The 13714-nt window shown below is 40.6% G+C and overlaps 1 protein-coding gene and 1 long non-coding RNA gene across 2 annotated transcripts in view; both read right to left on the bottom strand.

Moving 5' to 3' along the window:
* Positions 1–3508, bottom strand: part of LOC117285387 — a 35771-nt gene extending 32263 nt beyond the window's left edge. The window contains exon 1 of the long non-coding RNA XR_004516445.1: positions 3393–3508. This is a non-coding gene — a long non-coding RNA (uncharacterized LOC117285387). The remainder of the gene's footprint in view (positions 1–3392) is intronic.
* Positions 3509–11122: 7614 nt separating this feature from the next.
* Sowahc (sosondowah ankyrin repeat domain family member C) lies at positions 11123–13713 on the bottom strand (the record flags this gene model as incomplete). Its single annotated transcript, XM_010617934.2, has 1 exon — positions 11123–13713. A coding segment is annotated over one exon (765 nt), but the record flags the coding sequence as incomplete, so codon positions are not given.
* Position 13714: the final 1 nt, after the last annotated feature.

Below are 13714 nucleotides of genomic sequence, written 5' to 3'. Positions count from 1 at the left end.
CAAACTCAATTTTTTCTTTTTTCTTTTTTTTTTTTGAGACAGGTTCTCACTATGTCTTTGAGACTGACCTGGAACTCACTATGTAGTTCAGGCTAGTCTCGAATTCACAGCAATCCTCCTGCCTCAGCCTCCTGAGTGCTGGGATTACAGGTGTGTGCCACCACACCTGGCCTCAAACTCAATTTCTATTTGTTGGAGTATATCTTTGTTTCACCTTCCCCCTGGAAAGCTCTATAAGCTTCACCTTCAAGGATGGCTGGCAGTTGTTGTTGTATGTGTGTTGATGTTGATCACTCCCCTACCTTCTAGCCTTCCTTGCTGCTATGAACAGACACACCTCTGATCTCAGTCTGATCATCCTTTTTAAAAGATAATCTATCATTTTGCAATGGCTTGTTTGTTGTTGTTGTTGTTTTGTGGGTTTTTTTGGTACCATTGATCGAACTCTGGTCCTTGTGCTTGGGAGACAGGCAGCAGAACCAGTGAGCCAAATCCCCAGCTGGCCTATTTTGAAATTTCCGTTTTACAGCTGGTGTTTTATTATGATGCCTCTAAGGACAAGTCTTCATTTAGGAATGGGTCTCCATCCAGGGACAGGTCTCTATCTAGAGATAGGTCTCTATTTAAGTGCAGATTTCCATTTGCTTACTGTGCTTATAATTGTTGGATGTCCTGATCCATGATCAATTAGGGAAAGTTCTTAGCTATTATGTATTTAAATATTGTCTCTTGCCCCCATCCCTGCTCTCTTCTATTGCAACATCAAATGCATGTACTTTGATCTCATCCTATTCTTTGTGTGTTAATCTCTTTTTCATATATAGCATGATCAAAAATATAGTGAATGGTTAAAGTTTTAAAAATTTATTACAGCAAAAGACACATTGCTATTAATCCCCATAAAAATACCCTCTCTTGATTTGAATATACTTATTGTTCTTCCACTTTCTGAAGCAGTTCTGGAAGTCCTCTTTCATGGATGTTGTTAGTTGAGTTATCGTGGCTGCTTCAGTGTTCTGAATCAATTAAAAACATTTATCTTTCTGTGTCATTTTGACCTTAGGGAAGAATCAGAAGTGGCATAATGCCAAGATCTGGGGAATAAGGTGGATAAGGACATATCACAATGTTTTTATGTTCTCACTTTTCTGTTGGATAGAGCTAGTAGCTTGCACTATAGTTTTGATCACGCCTTGTAAAGGCACTCATCAAAGAGAATTTCCAGAAGTGCTTCAGAAAGTGGCAAGAATAATGGGATAAGTGTGTTTGAGGTGATGAGAAGTATTTTGGGGGCATTAATGGCAGTGTCTTTTACTATAATAAATTTTTTTTTTTTGGTACCGGGGATTGAACTCGGGTCCTTGCGCTTGCAAGGCAGGCCACTAAACCACTGAGCTAAATCCTTGGCCCTATAATAAATTTTTTAATGTAAACATTCACCATATATTTTGATCACCCCTTTGTATTAAAAAAAGAAAATCTCTGTCTGAGTTGCATTCTAGATAGTTTCTTCAAATGTGTTTTCCAGTTGACTTTTTCCTCTTCTGAGAAGTCTAGTCTGGTGTTTAGCCTATTAAGTTTAGTTTTTTAAAATTTTTATAAATTTTTAAATTTTTGAATAAACTTTGTCAACTTATAGTCTCTTGTCCTTGCTCACATTCTTTTGTTCTGAGCAATGAGAGAGCAATGCAAGAAATTCCACACTCTGAAAAAGACCACAGTGTAATAGGAAAAATCTGCAGGTAGAAAAACTAAATTCCAGTGCCACAGGGAAAATGCAGCAGAGAACAGAGATCATACAAACCAGCCTATTTACCAAAGGCTTCTGCAGAAGCGGACCAGCTGCAAGCTGTCCCTGACATCATCAGCTAATCCAGGTCCTCTCTAGTGCAGTGTGACTGTGCTTTTCCACTTTTAAAGGGATTAATGAAAATCAACTCTCTACCACGTAGGAAAACAAGTGTTGGTTTACTTTTTGAAAACTGACCTGATTTGTGAAATTAATCTGTCTCTTATTTTGAGTCTTTTGCTCATTTTTGATACTAGATACCATTGATCTGGCCCCAGGTTCATTCTCTGCCATAGGCAGACCATTTGAGTCTTCTTTTTGCTTTAGCTTTAACTTGGAAGGACAGGACAGCAGAGAGACTGCTCCTCCCATTTGGGTGGCCCATGGTGGCTGTGCCCTTCTAAGCAAACGGCCCTTGTTGGGTGGCCTCTTTGCATAGCTCTGTCCACTGACACCAGAGTACCCAGGTTGGGTGGCTTTGCATTTCCTGCTGCTTCCCTTGATCATATCTGGTTTTTCTTTTTTTCTTTTAATTATGTCTTCATTCAAAGATGAATCCTTTCAAAGATTTCAGGACCTGACTTAGAGGTCTCAGAACCATGCTGCTTTCCAGAGCATGAGGACAATGAAAAGGAAGCAACAACACTTTTGGTAATTTATAAGACTTTAGAGCTGAAAGGAAACTGAAGGGAAAGAAAACTAAACTTATACTGTGCATTTCATATTGGCCATTGAAATTGAAATTGAATAGATCATATGATATTTATTCCCACCTGAACCGACTGATACCTCCTGGCTGTCCTCAGTTCAGTTCTAACAGTGACACACATTGGTGCCAAGGTCTCCATATTTCCATCTGATTGGCTAAGAGCAAAGCACACCCTCCTCAGGTTTGGTAATTACTAGAGCAACAACAGAACTCAGGAAAGCACTGGTCACATGCTTTTGTCCACAGTTTCACTATAAAAGCTGTACCTATGAGGTCCTAAACACAAAGCATCCACACCCCTCTCTTGTGGATCAGGACTGTTACTCTCCTGGAATAGCAATGTGCTTACCAGCCAGGAAGCAGCACTGAGCCTCGGTGTCCAGAGTTTTTAAGGGCATCTCATTATGTAAGCACAAATGATTAAAGTATTGACTTCGTGACTGATCTCAACTCTAGCCCCCTTCCACTCTTCAGAGGTCAAGTGGCTCTAAGTTTCCAAACTTCTCATCACCTGACTCTGGTGACTAGTCCTTCACTTGAAGCTGCAAAGGGCTCACTAGGGTTACTTCAGTAGCATAATAAAGACAGTCCCACAACTCAGAAAATTCTAAGGTTCGTTACAGGCTCCATTCCTGAAACTCAGGACAATGACTAGACAGATTCTTTATTATAAAACAATAATTATGAGTTGCCTAAATGAACCTTGCTAGGCCATACTTCAGTGACTCACTTCTTTCAACCAGACCCTACCTTCTAACAGTGGGCCAGCTACAAGCTTCCCATGATCCAATCACCTTCCAAAAGCCTTGCCTATGAGCTTATAAAGCTACTGGGTACATCAAGATGTAAACTGCAACATTCCACTTCTGTCCCCCAAAAGACTCATGCATATACCTTTGTGCAAAATGCATTCAGTCCATCTGTAAGAGTTGTCAAAGTTCTAAGTTCCAGAATTGCTGAAAAGTCCAACTTCAGAGTCTCTTCTGAGACTTAAGCAAAGTCTTAGCTGTGAGGCCCTGTAGAAATAAAAAAGAAAGTTAAACATTAGTGACATGCAGTGGTATGGGTAAACATTCCCATTCCAAAAGGAAGAATTGGGAGATAGAGAGAAATTGGACTAAAGTAAGGCTGAGACCCAGCAGGATAAACATTAAATCCCATAGTTCTATGTCCAGCACCTAGAGCAAGAAATGGTGAGATTCAAACTCCAAATGACTTCTGCCATTCTGCACCCACAGCACCATTTGTTGCAGCCCTGTGGCTTCTTCATTGGGTTAACTTTGTTCCTTTTGAGCAGCTTTCCTCAGCAAACACTCCACATTACTGGCATCTTCAACTTCCTGAAGCCTCCAGTGCACTTTAGGCTTTATTCTTAGAGCTTCACACACTGCCCTTCCAGGAGCACACTGCCTGGTCTCCCAGGCCTTCTGAAATGTGGATGGAACCACCTATGACCCCAAACTCTTGTATTCTGCATGCATATAAAACCCACATCACATGGATATGATGTAACAGTCTTCCACCAGCTGGAGCAATAGCCAGGTCCTTTCACATCTTTTTGATGGTTACAGAGGTCCCTGGGTGCCTGTACGGCTGAGCACAGTAAACTGAATCCCAGATAATCAATTCCCTAGGTAACTCTTTTCCAACAGAATGCCTTGGGGCTCTTGTTTTGAAGCAAAGTCTTTCACTTTTGCAGGACAAAGGGCAGGGTCTTGCTTTTTCCTGACATGCCCTCAAGTAATTTTTCCTATTATTCTAACGCAGAGTACTTAACTTCTTTTTAAAGCTAATCTTTTCAGTAACCAAGTTATCTTCTGTTCCAATTTTGTAGGTCTCAGTATTACTGGAGTTTCCTTTCTGGCCAAACTCAAAACTTTTAAAATCAATTAGCCATGTTGTTTTCTCTTGATTCGCAATGTAGAGCTGGCTAAAAGCCCCCAACAGTGCCCATGCCACAGCCTGAATGTTGGACTACCTCAAAATTTCCTCCACCAGATTATTTAATCCACCACCCTTAATCTCAGTCTCCTATAAAGTATCAGTGCATGAGTACAATGTATGCTAGGGCATTATACACACGGGGAGTCAACTGCCAATGGAGTCCTTGTTTCCAAATGAAACAATCTGCATTCTGGTCTTCTGAGTTCTGACCAGAATTTCCCATCAAGCTAAGCTTAGAGCATTCTAGGGCTTCTCTAGCTGGCATCTCCAAATCTTTCTAAACTCCCCATTCAATCACTTTCAATGGCTTCTGAACCACACAATCAGATAGAATCACAACAACAACCCCATTTCTCTTGTACCAAAATCTGTCTTGGTCACTTTCTTATCCCTGAGAACAAGACACTATACCTACCTGCAATTTAAAGGAGAAAAGGAGAATTATTATTATTATTATTATTATTTTATTATTATGATTATTATTATTGTACTGGGATTGAACTTGGGTCTTTGTGCTTACGAGGCAGGTGGTTGCACCACTGGTTAAATCTCAGTGTTTAAAGGAGAAAAGGTTTACAGTATTTTGGCTCAGTTTGTAGAGCTTTCAGTCCATATTTGGCTGGCACCGAGGTAGAACAGCATGGCACAAAGGCATGGTGGAGAAGCTGCTCATGGCATGGTGACAGGGAAACAGAGTCAAGAGAGGAGCTGGGGAGGGAGACAAACCCTGTCAGGCCACACCCCACAGACTTGCCTCTTCTGACCAGATCCCAGCTCTTAACACTAAGCCAGCTGTAAACTCCTCATAATCCAATCACCTTTCATAAGCTCTGCCCATGAGAGTATAAGGCTCTTGGCAGGCATTTAGATAGAAATCATAACATGTTCCCACCATGGTGTACTGCCTCATCACAGGCTGAAGCAACAGTGTCACTCAATCCTGGGCTGAAGTCACCAAAACTGAGAGCCAAAATAAACCCTTCCTCTTTATGCATTTATTTGCCTCAGCCATTTTTTACAATGACAGGAAGATGATTATATACCTACTAACCTTCTAAGGGGATACCCTTAGAGAGGAAGTTATTTCAAAGTAGTTTTATGAGATGGGCTGAACTCTGGCATTTATTTTTGTTTCAGCCTCAGGCCACCATCCATGGTCTCCTATGAATGTTTATGTCCTGAGAGGCTGTTCTGTGTAAAACAGAGTATACTGTGGTAATTGAGCCCCTTGCCCCAGCTGTGCAGTGTGCAGAACAGGGAAGATCCCCTCTGGTCCCTGCCTGTGCAGTTGCCCAGGTCTCCGTGACCATCCCAGAGCTGTTCAGACCCATCTGGGGCTGTCAGTGTCCTCTCTTTGGCCACCCTAAACTTACCAACCTAGCTTTGAAATTGCTTTTAGATAAATAATCTCCACCTACACAGAGAGTGTCACCTGCCAAGAGCCATCCATTGGGGCTACTCTAGGTCTTGGTTAAAAGAAGAAGATCCAGATATGTTCCCTCTTAGAGATCCAAAAGTTGTGGGAGGCTCATTGGGAGCAAGAGTCATTCCTTCCTCAAGCCCATATGCAGCTCCTGAGTATAAACACACACTGGAAATGGCCAGGGATGCTGAAGACATTTGCTCTGAGAGCAATCGGACAGTGGGCAAGAAAAACAGTGCTCCATAAAAGGGCTATGGAGGGGTGCTGGGGGGTACCACAAGTGGTCTTGGTGCCAGGGAGAAGCCACCAAAGATTTATAGCACGACATGGCCAAAGCTAGGGAACTCCAGCCATCTGTACAGCTTAGAGAAAAAAGGGTGAAAGGCTGAAAGAGTGCAGTGTTTGAGAATCATGAGTAGGTGGGTTACTCTGAAGTCTGTCTGGGGAGAGGGAAGGCAGGCAAGAGGCACCAGATGAGGTCCTTGAGGCTGAAAGTGCACCAGGCCAGATGGTAAAAGCCTTCTTGGCAGTTAAAGGTGCAAGAATGGCATGGTCAGAGATTCATTAGGAAATCTCCCTCTGGAAATGCAGCACGTGCCAAAGACCGAGACTATGGATAAACTGAGGTGGACGAGGCCTTGAGTGAAGACCTCCGCAGGACCAGCAATACAGTATTCTTACCCCTGCAGCCCTGGAACTATGTTCTATAGTTGAGAGGTTAAACACTAGCTCCTCATACATACACTTAATATCCATATTGGATGAAATTCAGTAAAAAATGAATAAAATGTTTTTATGCTTTTAAATAATTTTTAAATTTGGAGTACTATGGAATATTGTCATTCATCTATACATTTTGTAATGGCCAAAAGAAAAGCTCATCTTGAGTTAGAGAAAAGTCTGATACCCATAGGTCTAAAAGGAACTGATGCCTATAAATAGAAGGAGAAACAGTCAATTTTTACTTTGTAACTTACCTGCAACTATAATTAATCTATTAAAAAGCATTACTACATATTACATTTTAAATAAAAACAATTAATAAATTAAAGTAAGGTTCTTAAAATTCATTTGAAGTTTGTGTATAGTTAACTGGGCATCAAAGATACAGCATGTGACTCATTTATAAGAATACTTTGCAAACAAAGAGCTAATATCTTAGTCTTTCCTTAAAGACATAAAATATCACTCTTTATAATAAAGTAAAGATCCTGCCTTTTTCAAAATCAATGATCAAAATTCAGATTTAATGGGTATCATAGAGTTACCAGTTTAGGCAGAGAGAGCAAGAGCTGTGTTGCTCCTTTTCTTCCATACTGGTTTTTGGTCTCATGACTGTGTAGAGGAGGACCCAAGTCCTTCTGCCCATGCTTAAGCGTTCAGACAGGCATGGAGCCGTGGAGGCAGGAGGTGAACCTAAAGGAAGATACATAACCACATTCCAAACTTCTTAGCAACTCCATGGTTCTCAGATAGGGAAATAGCCTCCTATGACCCAAATGAATGTAACCTTAGGCGAGACTGAGGGAAAAAAAAAAAAAACACCAAAAATCTAATTCTAATCTTATTCCTGTACATTATGGTCATTATCTGTGTTATTGATAGATCAATAGTACTTGTTTTCGAGTTTTGGTTGTTTTTTACATGGTAGTATAAGTTTTCTATATCCTCAGGTGAGAATTTTGTAAGTTTCAGGCCATTTCTGTCTCTGTCTCTGTCTGTCTCACTCTCTCTAACTCTCTCCCTCTCCCTTCCTCTAATCCTACCTCCCTAGTACTGGTGAAGGAACCCATGGTCTTGCACAAACTAGGCAAATGCTCTACCACTGAGCTACAGTGACTGTCTCTTACAATCCTGGGGAACTGGTGGAGTCTAGCCCTTTCCACACCCTTGCCAAGCTCTCTGAGCTGTAGCCTGCTGATAACTAGCTATGAGAACTTGGACAAACACAGGCACATAGGCCTCTGCATCTCAAATGCCTATCAGCAGAAGAGACACAGAATTAAATGGGTGAGGTGAGAACTAAGTGGCTTGATTTTTATAAGGTGCTTAAATAACACCCGCACACACAGTAACCTTTCTGGAAGTGTAAGCCATCATTTTATAGTCCAAGAAAATCCTTCAGCAGGGTTGGATTTTTTGGGTTCAGAATCAGCACAGCCATAGCATCAAACTACTGAGTGCAATTAAGACTATCTCAAAAGGCACAAAGATCACACATACTAGTGTTGAAACATCCACACAAATATCAAGAATGTTCAATTCCATTTGTAAGCTATTAAATTCAAAGCTTTTTAGAGGCCCAGAAAATTATTTTTCTTTTTCTTTTTCCCTTGTTATGCTGGGGATCAAACTCTGGGCCAGCACTCCACCACTGAGCTACACAGTCCCCAGAGAAGTATTCAGATGGGAATTTTTTAAAGGTTCTTTGATCAGAACAACATAGTGTTGGATTAAAAAAACAATTTGTGTTGGGCATGGTGGTGTACAATCTTTAATGCCAGGAGGCTGAGGCAGGAGGATCTCTGTGAGCTGGAGGCCAGCCTGGACTACACAGCAAGACCCTGTCACAAAACAAAACAAAACAAACAAACAAAACACAACACCCCCCAAAAAAAACCTCCCAACTTGCATGAGCTTACTTCAACAAATGGTAAAGTGTCAGTCAAGCTCATTCAGGCTTACTTTGGTCAGAATGGGTAGCTTTTGAGAAACTATGAGAAAGATATTAAAAAAGTATATTTTCATGTGCTCAAGTAACCTTACAAACCATCCTTTTCAAAGGCTGAATGTTCTTATGAGCCTGTCTAAAATGAGCACACTTAAAATGATCATTAGAAAGTTCTCTATGCTCAACTATATTTCACTTTCCTATCAATTAAGTAGTCATTTAAGTAGTAAGTAATCATTTGTATACCTGACAGTACTTGGAATATTCAAGGCCAGTTAAGACTAGATTCTCCTAGGGTTTAGGTACTTGAATCAGCTTGTAAGGTAGACCTTTCCTACAATCAAATTTATTCTTAAAATCTCCTTAAATGGCTCACAAAGTAAAATCCTAATAAAGGTGATTTTAGCTCCCCCAGTATTGGAATTAGTTATTTTGGCTGAGCTACTGATGAGTTGGTTTGCATTTAAGAGCTGTGTTGCATGAGAAATACTTTTTATTCACTTAGCATGAATGCATGTGGCTTAATTACCCACATTACACAATGCTACAAAATAGTGAATGTTTCCCATTCAAAGACATTCTCACAGAGTTACCTCAACACATCAGGCACTGCAAGACCAGGGCACTTGCCACACGCATTCCTCACCAAAATATCAGTGTGGAAAAGCAGGCCACTTATTAGCACTGTGGTAAGCTACTTCCTGAGATGAAGAGACATTTATCGGGATTAGGAGAAAAAAGTATAGTGACTTGAGACTGGTATGGGAGAGGGAGAAGCAGGTGATGTAAAAAACCCTATTGTTGTATATTAATAAGTAAATTCACATGCAGCTGTTTTCTAGCCCCCTAATATTTTATGAGGTCTTGACTCATCTTCAAAGAACATTGATTTGCAGCAAGTTCTCAAAGTATTTAATTTGGGGATTATTCATACAAGAAACTCCTAGTAATACTATTTATTTAGCAAAACAAAATACACTAGGAAAAATCTTCAAAGATAGCTTCAACTGCATGAACAACCCAATGAATCCTTTTAAGATGGGTTCTTTGAAGATGTCATTCTAGAAACACAAAGTTTACTAGTTCTTCAGTTACAGCAAAGTATTTTATGGGTTATTACAAAAGAACACAAACTTCAGCAGCCATCTCTCCCTATTCAGTTATAACAAAGATTCCCATTTCTCTGAGATGCAAGACAGATAGATTTTGCAAACTATAGATCAGATGCCACCTTGATGAGGAAATGAGCTCATTAACATCCATTGTTTGATGGATCTCGGAGAAAATGGGAAAAGTGATTCCCACACCTGTCTCAAAGCCTGGTCAGGTTGGGTTTATAGCTCAGGTGTGTACCCAAGTAGATTTGTTTCTAAAAAGTGATGGAAGCTTAAAAAAAAAAGTGATGCAAGATACTGCCATCTGTTCATATGGATTCTCCCTTCATGACTACCATACTACAAATTTTCCCAAAAATGTAACAATCCAATGTGCAGGAAGGATAACCTCATGGGAAAGATAGACCCTTAGGGTCTTCCCTTCAGGTCCTGTGACCTTAACAGCCATCAGCCTCATGTCCTGTCAATTAGGGATAGCCTGTCCGCTGAGTAGGAAAGGGTCAAATAAACTGAAACTTCAAGAAGCATGTTGTGAGCCATAAAACAGGATCATATGAGATTACTAACAGACTACAGAAAGTTAGACAACTCAGAAACACATTCTGGTATGAATTTTATTTTAACAAAAATGCACTTTAAAAACTGATTTACATTCTCAAACTCTCAAACTTCCACTTACTTAAAAAAGTGAGAGACAAAGCATCCTAGACTCAAGTTCAGGCATGAATAAACTAGTACCAGATTTTTAAGCTATATAAGCTAGCTGCATTTTCCATACCATAAAAACATTGATATTACTAGTTTCAAGAGTACCTGTAAAAAGCACATGGGACATATGTGTGTAAAAAGTCTCACCTCAATAAACATCTATGTGTTTGACATCCATTAATGATAGGCACAACTCTATATCAAATGACACAAATAATGTTTTAATAATTGTGATTAGGAATTGAAAGTACAAGGAATGTAAAGGTAAGTAGCTGAAAATGCTACACTTACTGCACACGAGCACATTGTAACAAGGAATGGTACCACAGCTCTCTTCCTGAAATGACTTTGGAAAATTTAAATGATTTTACTAGAAAAGTTAGAACCTTTAGTGAAAAAGTAACTCAATCTCCAAAGATCTATCAAATTGTAGATTTTGTGTAATTACTAACATACAGTTTAGGAGATTAATACTGATCAGGAGAACCTTTACATAGTTCTGAAGGATCTACAGTTACCTTAGTTTTACATGTCTATGAAACTAAAGATTCCTCAGTGAGAAGTCAAAGCTTATTCTGCACTAGATACAAGTAATGCGTAGATTCAAAACCAATGACTGCTCTTCACCCTTGAAGAGTCTATTTTAATTTATACAAAACTAGGCTGTTTTTTCACCTACAGCTGTAGATAAAAATGGTTTTGAAATGTACATGACCCATTTCCTAAATCCTAAAAGGGAGACAAATAGACAATAGTTTATGTATTTTGTGAATTTTGTCACCCCTTTTTAAGCAAATTCAACTGCCATCTAGTCAGTGATATGACAAGCTTGATACAAATTTCTATGACTTGGAAAATTAAAGATCTAAGAACTCTAAATGCTGCAGCTCTCTATCCTCCCTGTGCAAGTTCATGCACTCTATGACTCACTCCTCTCTTGCAGCCTGTACTAGCAACTTCAGTGTTAGCACTCAGGAGACCAAAAAGATTTGAGAAAAAGACACTGTCAAATTAACCCTCTGTAAGTGTATCTTAGCTTAATATACCTGTGAGTCAAATTTTAATTATAAAGCCATTTACTCTAACACAAATGAAGAATTAAATGTAATTAAGAACCACTCTTTAAAGCATCTTTACTTTTTTTTTTTTTGGTACCAGGGATCGAACTCCAGCCCTTGTGAGGCAGTTGCCGGAACCACTGAGCTAAATCCCCAGCCCTAGTCTTTATTTTTAATGAGTAGTATTTTTCACTTACAAACAAATGAAGTGAATAGCTAGCAGCATTTAGATACAGAAATAGTTCCATTTCTTCTCTTTTCCTTTCATAAAGTGCCATTTTTAACCAGACAAATTTACCACTCAGCTTTTCAATAACTACACCATAGATCTTTGAGTAGATACAAAGAAACATAGAGAAAATGGAAGGTTTAGCATTTTAAACATTTACAAAATGTTGCTACAAAGCATAAAACTATGAATGTATTAATGAAATAAAAATCTCTTACAGAAGAATCACTGACTTAATAATTACTTCATAGCATAGGTTCACTAACATGCCATCTTTTGCAAATTTAATCCTAACCTTACAGTTTCTGTGAATTTTTTCTAAGCACCATAATGTTGTGCCAAATAGAATCAAAGGTTATGTGAGTCCCAGCATAAAAATCCTAGCAAATTTAGATTTTTAATATGGAAAAACAAGTTAATGACAATCAGAACAAGAGGCAATGTTTTATTTAAAAGTACCATAGGCTGCTATGTGTTCTTCTATATAAATGTTTGGGTAGTTAATAATGGCCTGTAACAGTGCAGTGTTGAACAAACTGGTGGAAACCAGAGTACAGATTAACGGAAAAGTAAATGTTGCCTATTTCTTTAGTGATTAATTTAAAAGTGAAACTGCTTTAAAAAAATAACCAAACTGCTATTTATAATACAAATAAGATATCAACAGGATACCCATTATTTTCTAATTAGTATTTTTGAAACTCATCTGTCATGACCCTCAGTAGTACCTTAAAAGCAAATTAGTAAAAAACAAGGTAGCATGTAGTTTTGTTCACACTTACAAATGCTACCAGTTTTCTTACAATTTGCATGTTTTGTTGCTGTTGAAAAGTAGCTACTTAGAAAAATAGATACATAAAAGTGCACTATTCCTTCCTTTGGACGGATCCAGTAGTGGTTAAAGCAAAGGAACTCTCAATCATCAATTCTGCCCCCCCGCCATTTAGTACATTTCTAGTCCTTCAGGTCAGAGGGGTGGTGTGGGGAAGAGGCACAGATCAGTGTTTGATGAATCACTTAAAAAGAAATCCACTTTGGACTGGGGATTTAGCTCAGTGACACCGTGCCTGCCTGTCAAGCACAAGGTCCTGTGTTCGATCCCCAGCGCGCGCACACACACACACAAAGTACAAAAAGAAATCCACTTCCCTTACAACACTGGCCTGAAGGGGCTATCTCCCAACTCCCCAGTCCCTCAAGTAAGAACAGGTAATTCTGCCTGTCTTTTTTGGTCTCTCTTCCTTACCCACACCTAGTATCCTGAAGACAGACAAACCTTAGCATTTTGGAAAGAAGCTGTTTTTACCCAAACACATTGGACTTGGGTCTCAACTTGAAGGACGAGTGCCCTCTAAAGGACCGCTCCTCCTCCTCTTCCTCTAGCTGCTGCTCAGGGTCCCGGGAAGACAGCGTGGTGTGGATGACCTGGGTTTTGAAGCGGATCTTATTGAGTTTGGGTTTTATCCTCCCACTAGAGCTTCCCGAGGCTTTGCGATCCTTGGCTTTGCCTCCAGACCACCCTTCAGCCAAGTGGTGGTGATGGTGGTGGTCCCCATCCTCCAGAACGTGCGAGAGTCTGTAGGTGATGAGGTGAGCGGGGAGCACCTTGGACAGCCTCCAGCGCCCGCCCCCGCTGCCGGCCGCGCTCTCCACCTCCTCTTCTTCGTCCAGGGCGCCAACCAGGCTCTTGATTTCCTCCGCGACGCTTACACTCAAGTACTGGGAGGCCTTCCTCCCGCTGTAGTCCCTGATGTCCACGTCGGCGTCGTAGGCCCCCACCAGCAGTTTCACTACTTCCACGTGCCCGTGCATGGCGGCGAGATGAAGGGCGGTGTAGCCTCCGCTCGTGCGGGCGTTGATATTCACCGGTAGCTGGTGCTTGCCGGCGAAGTTGACCAGTGTGGCCAGCAACTCCTGCCGCCCGTGCTTGGCGGCCCAATGCAGGCAGGTGAAGCCAGTGATGAAGTCGCGCTTGGCCAGCAGGCCAGGGTCGCAGGTGAGCAGCGCCTCCAGGCCAGCCCAATGGCCGTCGGCGGCCGACAGCATCCAGGCGTGCTCCAGGGGGTCC

The sequence above is a fragment of the Fukomys damarensis genome, unplaced genomic scaffold (genome assembly GCF_012274545.1).
Source record: "Fukomys damarensis isolate Sample0158 unplaced genomic scaffold, DMR_v1.0_HiC HiC_scaffold_9, whole genome shotgun sequence".
Classification (NCBI taxonomy): domain Eukaryota; kingdom Metazoa; phylum Chordata; class Mammalia; order Rodentia; family Bathyergidae; genus Fukomys; species Fukomys damarensis.
This window is presented reverse-complemented; position numbering and strand designations above follow the sequence as displayed.